Genomic DNA, 17,887 nt, shown 5'->3' on the forward strand with positions numbered 1-17,887 from the left:
TAGTTTTATGTCGGTTGAATGAAGAATAGGAACGAAATTGCATAAGTCTAAATAGTAGGCAATTCTGATTATGGATCGGAAATTTTCCTTTTTCCAAGCGATTATTATAGATTAGCTGCGCACTGTTGCATGGCCAGATGAAAAAAGTTTATCTTAGTGTTAGGCAAAAATGAATTTGCAATTGTATCAGTAAGTAGGTCTAATAACACCCTTTGCTAATTTTAAAATCCCACTAAATCTAATTTTTAAGAAATTAAACCCTTATTGTGGTGTATATGTCCAACTCTAAAACTAAGATCAATTTTAAGAACTAATTGCTTTGAACCATAACATTTTTTTGGTGGTTTCAGGAGAGGGATAATAACCCATCTTTCCTTTTGGGTAAAATTGATGAAGCGGGGTACATCTAACCTATTTTTAACAATGTTTGTTTTCCCTGACCCTCCTCTTTCATAGTTAGACCCATAAAACAGATTGATAAGAAGCTTTCTTTAGAATTACAACAGAATCGGACAAGATATTTTGCTTCAGATAAAAAAAAATCTAATTGATTTTTGTTCTTTTTACCTTTTATCATCAATAGTTTTATCAATGGAAAGATCTATGAGAGCATCCATGGATTCAAAATCCTCTTCTATATCATGATTGTCTTCTTTGTTAACAGCAACAACAGTACTTTCAGTTGCAGCTACGTTCTCGGTGCTGCTAAGGCTTGAATATGAGTTGATTCTGAAGGATGGTTTAGAAGATGACTGGATTACTTCAAAGTATTCCTAAGCATTAAATATTTTTTCTTATAAAAAAAGATACTGCATAAAAGAAGTAATGAGATCATTAATGTCAAAATATAGCACAGCAACAACATCATTAAAAAAACTTGGGAGTGTGAATATAGAATAGTAATGTATCCCAACTTCAGCAATTTTCGTGAAAAAAAATAAATTTACATTATAGAATCTTTTTTTTTCAAAAATCTTTGAACAACTGAAGTTGCCAAAGTTCAATTGGTATAGTAGGGTAGCTGTGTTACTTTTATTACACTCAAACATGATTATAAAATATCAATTCCTGTTGCAAAGAGATTGATTGAAACGCATCTTGAGAAGAATGAAGCTGTGGTGGTTCAACATGAGGAGTTACTTTTCCACTTTGTACGCCAGGCCCATTATCTGCAGGTAACCTATTCCTTTAAACAATAAACTCAATTAGAAAAACAAAAATAATGATAATGTTAAGAAATATGTTATTCTAAAAATGTAAAAGGGGAAATAATAAACATTGAAAACTGTTTCAAGTTAATCAATCAAAATTCAGTAAAAGTACCCAAAGTTTTTGTGTCGCCGAATAAGATTACGTGGTTATAAACTTTGGGTACTAGTATCATAATGTCCCTTCCCTGGGAATACAAGTTGTTATAAGAACCTCATACCTTCTTGCAGTGCCATCAATTTCTTCATTTTCAGAAAATAGAGGATAATCTTCACTAACTCCTCTCAGATCCTCTCCTCCATGGTCCCATTCCATTGATGTAGCTTGAGATGATTCAGTACCTCGCCTGATATTTTTTTAAAATTCCTAATTTGGATACTTGGCTTTATGACGGTTTATTGTTAATGGAGAAAATTGTTAATCACCTCTTGGGGGCAAAGCTCAGAGGCTAGGGGCGAAGCCGCTAGTTTCAATAAATAATAAAAAGGACAATTCTTGTAAATTCAAATAGGCTTAAATAAGGGCTTATTTACATGCAGCCTTTGACATGGAAAAATGATTTCAGCGCAAAAATGGTAAAAATTTTCTCACCTTGGCTTACCCTGAGTATTGCTGTCCTTGGATGTTAAGCTACTTGCTGTTGTGGCCTTGGAACATTGATATTAATCAATAAAAGTTTTAAGTTCATTCCTGTTTAAATTTTAAAATTAATAAGTTTAACGTTTCTACTGGATCATAATTTAGTACCTACCTTGCGTCAAAAAAAGTTAGTATTTCAAGTAGCGAAGCTACTCTATAATTAACTATTTAAGTCTATCAGTCCGTCCATGCGTCCGACACTCAATCCCTTAAATAAGAAAAAAATGTGATTTTCTCACCTGCTATTCAAGGTACAAGGCTAATTTTTGGAATGAAGATTCCATAAACCAATGAGAGCATCCAGTATGTATTTTACTCAGGGATTTTACTTTGTCCGTAAATCTGTCAGTAATGCTAAAAATTTAACAATACATAAGAAAGGTGTTGTGATTTTTTCTCCAATAAATCTATTCTTGATTTTAACAAATGCTCTTGAAGTCTCCTTATTACTGTTTTCTTCCATGATTTTTTATGTTTCGCTACTTATGAATGTTGTCATCCTTGTTGAATTATTAATACCTTGGAAGCCTTTTCATCTCCATCAGTTGAAACTGCTTCAATAGTACTTTCTGAGTCACGAATGTTAACACCCTAAAAGTACAATTGAATTATTTCTACCCACGTGGCTAAGATTTTTTCCCCTTGGGTTAAACATTATCAATGATTTTTGAAACATTACCTACCTCAATTTTTAGTCGCGAAGCTATTCTACATTCTCCTTGTCTGTCCGTCAGTCCGTCCTAAACGCTATTGGGGAAACGTGATTTTCTTGGCTCCTATTCAAGACAGACAGCTAAAATTTTTTGTGAAGATTCCTATGACATAAACCCATCTAATCTATACATTGCTTGTTTTGTCCATCTTTCTGTTATTTGGGGTGCTAGATCGATTCCTCGATTTTCAAGTTTTAGTGATTTTCTCAATTCCTATTCAAGATAGAAGGCTGAAACTTTCAGAGATTAATTCATTTTACATTCTACATATTTTCGCTATGTTTTATTAAGATTTGTTTATTAATTGGGGTGCTAGATCGATTCCTATATTATTAGTTTTTTTTGTGTTTTTCTCGATTCCTATTCAGGATTGACGGCTGAAATTATCAGGGATTGAATGTGCTTATTTTCAAGTACATATTTCCATTAAGTTTCATTAAGATTTGTCTATTAATTGCGGTGCTAGATCGATTCTTAGATTTCTAAGATTTCGTGATTTTAAAGGCTTCCTGATTTTCCTATTTTATCAAGTTTAATGATTATGGTATGACACTGCTCTATAGTGAATTTTTTCGCGATATAAATTCATAATTTTTGAGCTTCGATATTTATGGATGTTGTCATCCTTGTTAATATATGATTCCAACTAATTTTTACCTTAATTTCCTTCTTTTGTTGACTAAAGGACTCTTTAGGTTTGTTATCATGATAATAGCTGTGTTTAAAGTTGGATTCCATTCCAGCTCCTCCTACCATTTCTTTCTTGATTGTTCTCTTGCTTTTATTCTCCTACACATTTAAGTTTAGAATGCAAGTGCCAAGTCGAGCACAGAAATCCCACCCCGTTATTTTTAAATAAGAAGGTGGGGTAGTATTTTTTCGTGTGTTTGTATTTTTCCCTAGGTTAGGATATTTCATATTGGATAGGACAATATAACCCCGCATGGAAGGAAAGGGCCACCAAAATGTTTATGCATTAAAAAAAATAAAACACCTTTATTATGATTTATTTCAACAATAAGTCGGGAAGGGCCCAAAGGGGAGGGGGTTGAGGTTTTTTGAGCTCGCTAGGCATTTTGAAGATGACTCCAATACAAAGATTTTCAAAACAAGGCTGCTTATTGGTTTGACTTTAGTGATATATAAATATATTAGTTATTAATCGTAAATCAAGTTTGAAAGAATTTTATGCCAACAGCGTTACATACACCTACATTCCAAAAAACACATTTTAAAGTGATTTAGAATCTTCTACTTATTGAAGTTAGTTATAAAATTATAAATGTGTCTACATAGTGTTTAAAGTTTCCTTTTAAAGTTTACAAATCTAACCTGCAGATCTTGATGTTCATGGAAATCTTCGTTGAAGTCCAAAGGTGAGCTTGACCGCAAGGGCGCACTTTGGGAGAAATTCACAGCACTAAAAGAAACTTCATGTTTGTTGCATAGAAAATCTCTTATACCACATGCATAAATTAAGGGTGGGGTGGCGGGGAGTTTTGACACATTTGCGTAAGCGGTTATTATAGGCTTTATCTTTGGACTGGGAGGAGAGGTTATTAGGGATAAAATCATTCTTATGATAAATTGCCCCAAGTTTTAAGATTTTTTGGATAGGCCTCCAGGTTCAGGTGCTGCAGGCATCCAGGTGGTCTCTGGACAGAAAAAAACTAAATTTTTTTTTGAAGAGTTAGAGGTCAACTTATTAAACAAATTATGCATCTTTTTGAATGTTACCTAATTTACATACTTGAAGAAAAAAGATGCATATTTATTTTCATAAGTTGTTCCCTAACCCCTAAAAAAAAATTTAGGTTTTGCCTGTCCAGAGACCACCTGTAGGCCTGCAGCTCCTGAACCTAGAGGCCTATCTAAAAAATCTTTAAACAGAATTCGAAAAATTAATCTTTGATGACATACAGATAGACAAACAGACAGACATGTATCCTTTTGCTTTGTGTTATAACTAAAACAGAATGAAACCTGTTATCAAATTCTGTAGGTGTTCTTCTACCTCGTGGTGTCCAGGTGGGATGTGGAACTTTAAATAAGTAAAATTAAGTTCAAAAGCACCAAAAATTTTCATAATTCAAAATAAATATGATTTTCATATCTTAACAGTAATATGAAACTAAAGGCAATGCCCTTATCTTTTAGGGGCCTAATTAGGTATTTTGTGAAGGGATGAAGGGTTATTAAAAAAACCAAGACCAATAAAAATCTTCCATGAAAAACACAACTTAAGCAATCCAGTAATTTCAGAGTTCCTTTCCTACTGACATTAAAGTAAAAAAATAGGGACCCTGTCTAGATTTTGTTTTGGGTCTTTAAATCAGCTAATAGCGTCGGAAATATGAACAAAGCAGAGTCCATACAAAAAACAAAAAGCAATTTGTTAGCAGACGAAAAAGATCTCCAACACGTGGGACAGGTAGTTGACTATATTTTACAACTATACTTATACATTTAATCTTCAAGCAATAAAATCCTGCTGCTATATAATATAAATCTAATATTAGCAATATCAGAAGCTGATTTTTTTACTTTAGGTACATTGTATCATAGTCTACAGACAATGTCTTTGATACAAGAATATTACCCTTATGTAAACCTTGGAATTCCATTTCTTTGTTTCTATCAAACTTGGGATTAGTGAGCAGGTCGGGTGGAGGATGTCTCATTGGTGGCGAGGATTTCTCAGCTAATAGTTATCATTTTCAGAATAATAAAGTTTCATTTTTAAAAAATCTGCCAATAATAGGGCAAACTATTAGAAATAGAACTCCCTAACATTGGAGTTAAGGTTCGGATTCATCTCAAATCTGAATTCATTCCGTATTAACCTTCCAATTTTTTAAAACAAAGGAATAGTTGCATTAAGTGCATGTAACATGTATGGGTACTTGCAAAAAAAATAATAAGCTTTCCTGACAAATTAGGATGCATCTTTTCAGTTCCATCATACCTAAATCCTGTTCTGGGTGTCCTGAATTAAGCCCTACTTTAAGAAAGATAGGTACATTATGTATGCATTATACAATACAAAATGACAACATTGACATAAATCTTTCAAATTTAGGTTGATACAAAAAGTGGGACAAAAATATTAGTAAAAAGGCTTTAGGAGTGAGATAAAAAGTAGAAAATAAAACAAGCAAAGTATACCCGAACTTCGCTAAATTCATATATCAAATCTAAATAATCATACCTTAATTCTGGATGATCTTGAAATCTCTCAGGATGAGCTCTTTGCATATCTGATTGCGCTCTTTGCACTTCTGAATGCGCTCTTTGCATTTCATTCTCTCGGTGGGGTCTTTGCATCCTTCTAAGATAAACATCATCACCACTTCCTTATAAAAAAATAATCTCCATTTTTATGGACAAAGAAAGAGCAACCGATTCCTTCCATGCGTATTTTAAAAATGTTTAATCAAAGGAAAAGAATAAGTGTTGGACCAATTAGCCTTATAATAGAGGAAAAATCAAAACAAAAGATGAAAACCAAAAAATATAGCTTTACCTTCGAATGTTCTATGCGGTGGCTGGATTAAGTTCTTTGATTTATGAATAGATTCGGAAAATACTGGAAGACTGTAGTTGACTACCGGGTCCCCTAAGACCTGAGGACTGGAAATTAAACCTGGATTCACCGGCCCAGACACATTTCTAACAGTTCAGTTATTTTAAATTGTTAATCTTATTTAATGATTGATTTTTGGTTATTTATTGTAACAAAAGAAGAAAGAAATAACAAGAAGTAAAATAACTCATCCCTTATAAGTTCATCCGTTACACTTGTAACACTGTTATGTCTTGAAGATCCAGTGGTTACACTTGCATGTCTGAAAGTATTTATGTTAGTAAACTAAAACTAATTTAAAACAAAACTTTTTAATCATAGTAATGCAGTAAAAAAAATTCTAGCAATTTCCTTGCATTGTTATTTAGAATAAATAAAATGAAACCAAGAATCTACCTGTGCATTGATTTGACATTATAATAGTGTTGATTGTCATTAGCTCCTGGTGAGCTTTGGATAGGACTGTTGTTGGCAGGTCTAACTGTCACCTGGCTACTGCAAGATTCCATGTCACGCTTCCTTGTTAAAAATAATATCAATATTTAAATCTTCATTCTTTCGGAGTAAGCACAACAAATTTTCATTACTTTTTGATCACCTAATGTATAACCTAATACTTAAGCATAAAAATTTTTCTGTAATCAATAGATTTCACCTTGTGATATTCTAATTAGATATAACAGCATATTCGCAGATAAAAAAAAGGATTCATAATACTAACAGTCATCCCATCATTATATAGTTACAATTTCATTATATTTTAAAGTAAAGTTTCAGAAAGTACCTTGAATTGTCGTTGCGGGTTGGACATTTATTATGAGGTGAAGCCACAGTACACTTAATATCGGGTTGTCTTCCTGTAACAACAGCTGGTTCTACATTAAACTGGTTTTGCTCCGGGCTCTGTGCAAACAGCTGTTGATGGCCATGTCTGTAATGGTTTCCATGTGCCTGCGGTGGAGTTGTGGATTGAATACGCAGACTTGTTGACTGAACTCTGAAGCAATTCATAACAGTTTTTAAAATTATGTACCTTTGGTATATTTCTAAATTCCATCGTGAATAATCAGCATATTTTAACAAACGTAGGCATAACAGAACAGTTCCTTTATTAAATTAAAATACTCAACATTAAAGAAACAACATTGAAATTGAGGGTTTTCTCTTTAAAAAGAAAATATATCTCTATCTTGCACAGCATACATACTTTATAGAACTCAGTATTATTTTGAATTAATTCTAATTGTCATTTTTGTTCATTTGTTCAATAGACAAACAAGAAAAATATTTGTGAGGTGAATACCTGGAAATATCTGTAGACTGGGGTGGATGACTGCTTTCGGATTTGGTTGGAGACAATGGAGGCAAATCTAGCTCTACAAATATAATATTTGCAAGCATGGGACATCTCCAATAAAAAAAGGGGATAAGCACAAAAATTCTTACTTCAAAAGCACAACATGTAGTGCATCTGCTAACCTAGGACGTTAAAAATCTTTGCCACTCGATTGAACACTTCAACAGAATTAGACATAGTAGTATAACGCGTCCTATGGAGTTTATTTTAAGTAAGCATAGAATATTCCCCTTTGATTTTTTTTGCAAAAGAAAAAATTTAAGTTTATATTTCAATTACTTTGATAATGTCCAAATCACATTGATTGTAACCAAAAAAAATGTATTCAAAAAAATATACTAGGTAGTTTAAATTGAAAATAAAAACCTAAAAATCATATCTGAATTCAACTTTAAACTTTTACCTGAAATATCAGTTATATTCTGCCCGCCAAGATAGGATCTCTAAAAATATTTTTTATTCAGTAATTACAAAAAAACGTGTAATACGATAAATTCAAAATACCAATAGCCGATTTTATGGGCTTACTAGTGCCAATTGCCCTACTCCTGAAAAAAAATTGGGACGTTCTGAGAACATTATTATAGTGGTACTTTAGAGGGGCAATACAAATGACGAAGAAGGAAGAGGTAGGTTGTGCTAAAATTCCGTAATGGTGTGAGTTTTTAGGCTTAAAAACAGTTGTAGAACCAAAATATTCACTAAATATTTTTTTTGTCCATAGTTCTTTTCAATAAGGAATAAACATTTAGTGAATATTATCGTTCTAATACTGTTTTGAGGCTTTAAAACTCACACCGTTACGGAATTAAAGCACAACCTACCTCCCCCTTACAAATTACTTTTTTAATTGCGTGAAAAGGTAAAAAGCTACGTGCCTTTATGTAAAAGCATAATAAAGGATAATTTCAAATTATTCTTTAAATCTAACATGAACTAAGTACTAAGTAGCATAAAAGAATTAATATTGTAGACTAAAAGAATTATATCCAAGAAATAATCTCTTATTTAACTTTTCTTCTGGGATTTCAGATCTCAGACACTCACACAACACACTCACACACACACACACACACACACACACACACAAAGATGAAGCAAACTGGATTCACAAACTTTTCTGCTAATTTCACTTTTTATAGTCTCAGCCCTGGGGATATCTTAATTCAACTTTGATTCTTTGTACAAATATGATTTACTTAAATAGTTCAGGAAATTCAGTCTTCACAGAAAATAATAAAATGTTTGATCAAAAAATTTAAAATTCCAGTAATGCTTATTTGTGGTTCTAAATTAGATTAATCCTTATTCAAAATGTTCATGAAAATGCAGATAATTAGAATTATATTTTAAATGAGGTAAAACTTGAAAATTCGGCGATTTCATGATGATGCAGCCTTATTTCTTGTGGTTGGCTCAACACGATACTAACAAGCCCAACATTAAGATTATGTTCAAATTAGGCCAAGCCTCTTAATGCATTGCTCAGATTAAAAGCAGATTGTTTTAGTGTTCTACAATCTTTTAATTCTTTGTTAATATCTAGTTATTTTTGTCAACATTCATTAAAAAGGGAAAGAGAAACAAAATAGAAAATAAACATAAACAGTTTATTTTAAATGTTGAAAAAAAATAATATTTTAAAAATGCACTGCATTAAGCCTATTCTTACACAACAATGCATACATTAAAATAAAATCAACAAGCTTTAACAACAAAAACATAATTCTAATTAATTATTTGCCTTAATTTCCATATACTAGTTTGTTAGGGGAAAATTGTGAACGGAATTTTAAGATCCACTCCATAAATTGTTTGCAATTCTATTTTTTTCTGTTTTACCCCCAAGATTGAAGTATAAATTTTTTGAAATGCATCTAAAGTAGATACACCACCATTACTGATGCATATTACATACAATTGAAATTTTTTTTCATTTTCCTTTCATGTAAACTTGTTTTTGGTTACTGTTTAATATTCAGCTCTAAATTACCAGGCAATAGATTTTTAAATTAGAATTTTTAATTGAAGTTTATATGGAAAACAGAAACTTATCTTTTTTGGATTTGGCAGAATTTAATGTTGATAATGGATAATATTCTTTATATAAATGTAAAATAATGTCTGACTGTCTCTTTGTACCAAAGGATCTTGCTAACCGCTGAACCTGTTGGCTCTACTTTACAATGTAGCTTCTCATTGGTCCTATGAAGGTTTAAAACTAATTTGGGGAAAGGTAACACCAGACCACCCTCCCAAGAGAATTCTGCCCTTATCATCCCCCCCCCCCTTGTCCCCAATTTAATAAAGCTTCACTAATACATCTTAGTTAGAAGTTAGCTGTCTGGGGTGTTTCTTAATATAATGGCTATTTGTTTTAATGGGATCTCCTCATTTATCCAGTCTCCATTTGTTAAATATTTCCTTTTATAATCATTAAGTCAAAGTCTAATAATTGCTTTGAAAAAGGGCATAACTGTAATAAACAGGTAACTTACATGCAGATATAAAATGTAAAAATCCTATTTTCTTTCTAAAATCTGTGTTATGTGAATATGTGTGTAATATACAGTTTTGCATTTAAATTCACAATATCAAGTTCAGAATTTTAAATATGTAGTTACAAATCAAAACTTATCTTATGTTATTCATAGGATTGGAATTTTAAGTTTAGCCTTATTTTGCTTTATTTGTTTGAATTGCACAAGCATTTTAGTACATACATTACATACATATGTAGCATTTTAGACGCCCTGATAGTAAATGAGCAGGGTAAATGGGTAAAAGTCATTTTCAACCATTTTTACACAAGTGATCAAATTCAACTAAATTGACAGAGTTTAAACAAATCCATTGTTATGAAAATTAGACTACATGACTGTTTAGAGGATCTGGTTCCATCACACTTCTATTGATGGATGCAGGGTTTCGGATCCGCATTGATTTTATGCGGATCCGGATCCGGATCCTCAAAATTTGGTCAGTGCGGATCCGGATCCGGATCCGGATCTTTGACAATAAAAATAAAATCACCAAATTTTTCAAAAAAATTTATTCTTCAATTCGAAGTCAAAAATACTTTTAATTTTCAAGTCTGAACCTAAACCTTAAAGATTGGCTCTCATCAAGAGAATGTCTGAGATTTTATATAAATTTAGGTAGATTTTTCCATTTTTTCCGCATTTTTTGGAGTCTAAGGATCCGGATCCGGATCCGCATTTTTTTGGCGGATCCGGATCCGGATCCTTGGACTCAAAATATGCGGTTCCTTGCGGATCCGGATCCGGATCCGAAACCCTGGATGGATGAAAAAGAAATGCCTCTCATTCTATGTGCAAAAAATAATATCTACATAACCTAAGTATTTTCTAACTTTCTTTGAAGTTATCTATCCTGAATGACCTAATATTAACAAGTTTGCCTTTCAATTGAACTAAAAAGTGACAAGTTTATAATTTTCTATGCCAAACTATCCCAAACTTGATTATTGCAACTTGACATTGTTGAATAAGGACAATTTTGTATAGCATCAAGAATCTACTTGATCCATGGAGTATGATAGATATGTGGAAAGGTTTTATTCTATATTAAGTTAGTAGTAAATTTAATAAAGGGGGGGTTTTTTAATGCAACCATCTCGTAATCAATGATTAAATGGCACTTAAAATTCGAATTTCGATCTGAAATTGTGCATGAATAATCCTTGGTAGGTCTATTTTCCCTAAATCGAACAAAAAGTTGGAAAAGTAACGGCTAACGGCTGGCAGCTTAGCTGTTTTCCCATTTTTTTGCTATCTTAAGAGCATATTAGTCACGAAACCTATCTCCACATAATACTTTATCTCGCTCTAAAACCTTATCAAACGGTTCTAGCCAGTAGCTGTTGGTACTAGAAATTTAAAAAACTGTTATTGCTATCATTTAACATGAATTAAACAAAAAATATGTTCTAAAAAGTTGATTTCTACGTAATTAATGATGAATTTGCCCTGAAAATAGGCAAAAAACGGCTAAACGGCTGAGCCGCCAGCCGTTACTTTTCCAACTTTTTGTTCAATTTAGGGAAAATAGACCTACCAAGGATTATTCATGCACAATTTCAGATTGAAATTCGAATTCTAAGTGCCCTTTAATCATTAATTACGAGATGGTTGCATTAAAAAACCCCCCCTTATGATGGATTCCTCTAATATTTTTTACATTTAGTGGAATATTTTCTTCTCATTTTCATTATAAAACCAACAATATTAGCTTTTATCTCACCTGCTTTTTTTTGCAGGGTTGTATCTGGGTTTTGATTGAAAACCCCTGGTATTCAACATGCCTGATTAAATGTGAAAGACTATACTGTCTATGAGATTACATATTAAAAAGCTTTGGAAAAATGCAGTGGTAAATATTCTATAATACTCTTTGTTTGAATTTACATAAGAGGCAAGGTAAGGTGACAACTGAAGTTGGCTGGACAAGGTGAAGGTCCATTATGTCTTATCAGGGTTATTATGCAGCCAATATTTTACACAACAATTTTACTTTTATTACAGACAATAAGGTTTGTATAAAAAGTACTAATATGTTTTTTTCAAAACTTAAAATAATTCTTTTAGACCAGTAATGTTCCCTTGAAACTTCCTTGTAAATAAGCTTGTACTGTTTAAAAAAGCCTTAAAATCTTAATAAAATTTATTCAGAGCTGTATATCCTTACTTAAATGATTGACTTTTTATTAACCTACCATTAAATATTCCTATTATCAAATATTTAACTACAATATTTTTGCAATGTCTAAAATTCCTCATATATTATTTGTTTCTAAGTCTGAGCTTTCTTAAAATTGTATTTTTATTTCAAGTTGAATAAAAGATTGCATGAAAATTAAATACAACCAGGCTGAAAAGAACTATTCTGTTTATTCCAAATCTTTCCCCTGGTGATAATTCCACGCTGGGTTTTCAATTGAAACCAAACAAAAGGGAATAGTGTGTGTATGTGTGATTCTTTACACAAATATGCTATAAACACACTATGTAATAAAACTCAAACGTGTATGCTAGGATTTCAAAGTATTATAGAGAGTCTGACACATTTATTATTTTAAATATTTATTGAATTATTAATTTTTATTAATTTATAATTTATTGAATTATTATTTATGTATTAGCCCCCAGAGGGAGAAGCCTTTTCATTTATTCCAATTTTCTTACCATTTATATGAGATTGGAGGTTTAGGCTTTTCTTTCATTTTAAGATAAATGAGCAAATGAGGGGTTTTCCTAACCAAAATCAGTACATATAAAATATAAAGCTTTTCAGACAAAAATATTCCTCTTAATCAATCCAATTCCGAAAATTTTAATGATGGATAGAAAAACAAACAATTTGTTTTACATTTTTACCTTATTGAAGTAGACAATGAAACAAAATGAAATGAACTTACACAAGTGAAAACTAATTTTAAAGTAATTAGGAATAAAATTAAACAACTTTTATCCCAATAGCATCTTTACATAACCCTTTCTGATCAAACTAAGAATAGATAAAAAAATCTTTCATAATCAATTTATAACAGAACTCTTAATTTAATTCATATAGTTGTAGTAATAGACAACGGTTCTGTCCATCTTAAGCCTTTTCTCTTTAAGATTTGCTTGTGAAAAAAAGTCATATTAGTAACATGTCGACTGTTGATTAGTGCACTTAAACTAATCCTAGAACAATAAAAATATCTTTTAATACGAAAAATTAACAAAAAAAAATTACACTGATTTTTGACTTTGCAAAGCATTTGATATATATCAAAGATATCTATAATATACGTACTTATAGCTGTCTAGAGAAAAAAACCATATTGGTTTTACGGGATGTGTTTTAGATCCTGCCCCCTTTATCACTAGTGTAAGCTTATTGATTTAGGAATACTTACTTACAACCACTGCACTTGTTATTACATTCATATTAAATATAAAAAATTAAGCAAACTCAAATATATTCAAATTATGTCCTGTCTTAAAGTTTTAGAGGTAGTTAAATTTTATAATTACACATAAAAAAAGAAAACTTGGTATAACAAGAGAGAGATAAAGCTATCAAAATTTCTTTAATGGTCCAATTTAATTTGAACTTGTATTGAGGAAGAGAAAGATAAAGAAAATCTTGTTTTACAACATTTTACTGCGGACTTTCATTTTTCATCCTGAATTCTGGACAATTTTTTTAACCATACATTTTGATAAGTCATTTTTACCAAAGTAAATACAAAAATGTTAACATTTTAGTTGTTCGAAGCTCTTGGTTTTACAAATTAGGTGAATTTTGACATTCGGGGGGGTTTTACTCCCCCCCCCTCTCCAAAAAAAAAGAAATGTTTTTATTAGAGGTGGAGGGGGGGGGGGGGTATTAAAAAATGACAAAAGTCAGTTAATTTACAAAATAACCCCTCAAGACAATCAGATCAATAACATTTTTGTACTTATCCCAAATAAACGTGAGGTTATGCAAACTATGCGCAACTGTAAAACTTTCCAAAAATCACAGATTTGCAACAATTATTCAAATTTTGCTAGGGGAGAAAGAGAGCAAAGAAAAAGAAAGATACCTCAGAAACTTTTCTTCCTTTTGAAGTGTAAATCTAGAGGTGGTTATGCCTTTATAGAACAAGAAAAACTTATTTCAAAGAAGCATAACTTAACAAATGTTTTGCAAAGCAAGTGGCCACATGTGTATTAACGTAAAATGTAAAAAAAATGTCAAAGCCAAAAAAACATTTGCTTTATGAAATAGGATAATACTGAGCTGGATCTTTAAATCGTTTATAGGTGATTTAAACCGGGGCGATTCATTCGGCGCGCCATCAAATTATTAAATACCAATCTTTAAATCGAATTTGCATGGGCGATTTGGCGCACCCAGTGGCGCAGTACTGGCGTGGCAATTCCACTCACCAAGTGTCATTGCCGGTTCAAATTGGGGTGATTTATTTAATAAATAAATATTTTTTTTTAATTACTTTAATATTTTATTGCAAAACTATCGTGAAAACATTATTATAGTTATTTTTAAAATAAATTATATATTAATGTTTTATAAAATACCATGCTGACACGGAATTTTACATAAAATGCCTTACTGACACGGCTTATGTAATAAAGTTGTACTGGCGCGGATCGATATTTTATTGAGTGTCGCAAGCGATTTAACAACACCGCGCCGAAAATCTTTTAAATATCAATGTTTTATAGGCGCGCTGTGGCTAACCACCAGCGCACCTACGGTTCACCTCTGAATCGCCCCGATTCAGCGCACTATAAAAAACGATTTAAAGATCCAGCTCTGTTTAAATAAAAGAAATTAGTTTTAATATTTCCGTATTGTATTCGACTTTTTTACATTTTGGTGATCAAATTTGGGAAAAGATTTGCTTTGAAAAGGGATCTAGGTTAGAGGAGTGTGGAGGGGGGGGGGGGGGGGGTGGAGGGGGATCGGTGATTGGAACTTAAAAGCAAAGTGAGAAACTAATTCAAAGCCAAAATATTCCATCGGAATTAAAATAAAGGAAGGATTTGCATACTTAGTAGGACAGGTTAGCTGAGCAAGTAAAAAATCTTATGTAACTTTATTCATGCAATTAATTTTCTCGTATTTATTCGAATCCGGTGGATAGGAACCGGTTCTCATCCATACGAAAAACTATGTCTAGCATCGTATTATATCCAGTTTTCTACGAATATAGAAATGTACAATCATAAGATTAAAACCAGTTTTTTAGCCGGTTTTTGGCACCACGGGGCTAAAAAAACTAGTTTTAATCTTATAATTGTACATTCTATATCCGCGGAAAGCCGTTTATAATATGATACGAAAAATAACTATTCCAGTATGGTTTCGAAACAGATTATTATCCGCTGGATTAGAACCGGTTCTCAGTCATACTGAAAAATGATGTATATTGTATTACAGACAATTTTCCACAAAAAAATAATATAAACATCACAAAACTGGTTGTAATTTTCATTTTAATGTACGCGGAACGCTGTCTATAATACAATGCCAAAAATAACTATTGTTTGAGTTTCTTGTCATGACGACACAGACTTTATTTCGAATTTATATTGTTAGATACTTTTTTCTCCTTAGACAAAAAAAATCTATTGTTTGTTTCCAGTGCAAATGACATTGAAAACTAGTTCTAAAAAGTTCTAAGACATTTCCTTATTTTGTTACATAAGCTGTTTATCCATTTAATTGGTAATGTAGGTTCATAAAACATAAGGTAGATTAGTATATTTTTTGCTTATAATATATTCTTTTTAAATATTTAGTATTGGGGGTGAAGGGGGAGCTTTTTTAACTACCTTGTCCAAATTATCCAACTGATAAAATAAAAATTAGCATTAAGATAAAAATCTATGGATCTTAGGGGATAAGACAATGGATAAAGGATGAAAATAAATTCCAATTATAATAAAACTAAATTATCCCATATTTCTGAAAAATTAAAATCTGCTAATTTGCACGTCTCATATTCAAGTTCAATGTATGTATCTAATGGGATGGAAAGTCCAGCGACGTACCCGCAATCCTGCACAGTGCATTAATGACCCTAGGATCTATAACAGCCGAGTCCTACGGTACTAGAAAGGTTCTGTAAGATTGAGTTCTAGTATCTCCCACCAAAATCATGGGTTTTAGGTGAGGCTAACAATCCTTCCATAGAAAAAAATTGCTTAGGTTCAATCCGCATAAAAATTACTAATTTAATCCGTAACAAGGATTTAACTATTAACTACCCTTTTTCAAATAGTATTTGAATATATTTGAAACGTAGAGAAACAATGAGAAAGAGAGATAGGAGAAATAGAAAGGGACGGAAGGAGAAAGAGCAGTAATCTGTGAATTCCAAATTTGCACCCAAATTGCATAAGTTGTGTGTGTGTAAATATTTTAGTGCATGCATGTAGCTAAGTGTCTGTGTGCTTGTAAACACAACTCCTTGTGCATATTTATATGCATGGTTGTCAGACACACACACAGAGATAATTCTTCTTAACAAAGATTTACAAGTACCAGTAGGTGGAAATTTAGTATAGTCCCTTGTCTTAAAAAGGCTATTTGCCAATTTCACTTTAATCTAATGAGGAAAAATAAAGATTTTAGCACTAGTTAGTAGATTTAAAACACAAAATTAATCCTATTATAGGTATAAAGTTGTAAGGTTTTTTTTCTTAAAAGGGGGGAGGCGGATGTGCCACTTTTTGAAACCAAAAGTAAAACGTGCATGATCTCAGGCCATAAAAGAGTTACAGCTCTAAAATTCTGCACAGCAGTTGCTTTTGTGGTGATCAATAAGGAACTGTGAAGAAACGGCGGCGGAACCACCGCTCCCGCAGAAAACCGCCGTTTCCCGCCGAATTTTTTTTTGCCTTTTCTCACCATAATAGACAATTTTAATCATCTGAGATAAACTTTTTTTTTTCATATAAATTTCGCTTATATTTTCACTTTACACTTGCTATTTTTTTTATTATTGACATGTTTGAAATATTTCAAGTGTCACGTGAAAATATAAGGGAAATTTTTATGAGAAAAAAAGTTTATCTCAGATGATTGAGAACTGTCTAATTTGGCGAAAAAAGGCAAAACAATTCGGTTGGAAACGGCGGTTTTCGGCGGGAGCGGCGGTTTCGCCGCCGTTTCTTCCCAGTTCCATATTGTTCTCCACAAAAGCAAGTGCTGTGCAGAATTTTAGAGTTATAACTCTTTTATGGGCTGAGATCATGCACGTTCTACTTTTGGTTTAAAAAAGTGGCACATCCGCCTCCCCCCTTTCAATAACTACTGAACCGTTGAGTTCTTCATTTTATGGAAACCTTTTATAGGTTCCTGGATGGTTTCAGGCTATTTCAATTTAAATCTAAGTTTGGTTTTAGGCTATTTTCCTACACCTTCGAATACAGAGCTCCTAGATGCTAGTTTTGCCGCCGCTAGTAGTATATAAAGAATAGTTTTTGAAAAAGAAAACTAAGAAACTTGTTTGTAATTTAGAATCTTTATCTTAGACTATTGAGACAAGATACATCAACCATATTTTGTAATCTAAATACTTGTGGTAAACATTTCTTGCCAAGTTTTACCTTTGAACTATTATTGTTCTGGTTCTCCTGTTGCTGACTCGAACTTGTGTTACCAAGCCCGGCCTCGATTACCTGGCTTGATCCACTTGCCCCTAGCCTAGGCTCATTTGCTTGACTATACGTAAGTCTCATTTCACCTAATAAAAAGGTCATTATTAACAATTTTGATACTATTTGAAGAGACATAAATCTTAAAAACGATTATTTTACCGAAAGCTATATCTAGATAAAGTATTATCTAATTCTAAGCCTGGCT

The 17,887-nt window shown here is 32.1% G+C and overlaps 1 protein-coding gene across 1 annotated transcript in view; it reads right to left on the bottom strand.

The window, feature by feature from the left end:
• LOC145313267 (uncharacterized) overlaps positions 1-17,887 on the bottom strand; it is a 58,372-nt gene that overhangs the window by 1,193 nt on the left and 39,292 nt on the right. The window contains exons 24-41 of the mRNA XM_080152587.1: positions 17,632-17,768; positions 7,905-7,944; positions 7,448-7,520; positions 6,929-7,141; positions 6,541-6,663; positions 6,338-6,406; positions 6,085-6,230; positions 5,770-5,914; positions 5,489-5,547; positions 5,161-5,262; positions 4,545-4,602; positions 3,894-3,981; positions 3,219-3,350; positions 2,368-2,439; positions 1,801-1,856; positions 1,430-1,555; positions 1,065-1,186; positions 568-769 (exon numbers count right to left, since the gene is read on the bottom strand). Of these exons, the coding sequence (XP_080008713.1) occupies positions 568-769; positions 1,065-1,186; positions 1,430-1,555; positions 1,801-1,856; positions 2,368-2,439; positions 3,219-3,350; positions 3,894-3,981; positions 4,545-4,602; positions 5,161-5,262; positions 5,489-5,547; positions 5,770-5,914; positions 6,085-6,230; positions 6,338-6,406; positions 6,541-6,663; positions 6,929-7,141; positions 7,448-7,520; positions 7,905-7,944; positions 17,632-17,768 (1,963 nt within the window). The remainder of the gene's footprint in view (positions 1-567; positions 770-1,064; positions 1,187-1,429; positions 1,556-1,800; positions 1,857-2,367; positions 2,440-3,218; positions 3,351-3,893; positions 3,982-4,544; positions 4,603-5,160; positions 5,263-5,488; positions 5,548-5,769; positions 5,915-6,084; positions 6,231-6,337; positions 6,407-6,540; positions 6,664-6,928; positions 7,142-7,447; positions 7,521-7,904; positions 7,945-17,631; positions 17,769-17,887) is intronic.

Source organism: Acartia tonsa, chromosome 3 (assembly GCF_053477335.1).
Source record: "Acartia tonsa isolate MP-2025a chromosome 3, ASM5347733v1, whole genome shotgun sequence".
NCBI lineage: Eukaryota > Metazoa > Arthropoda > Copepoda > Calanoida > Acartiidae > Acartia > Acartia tonsa.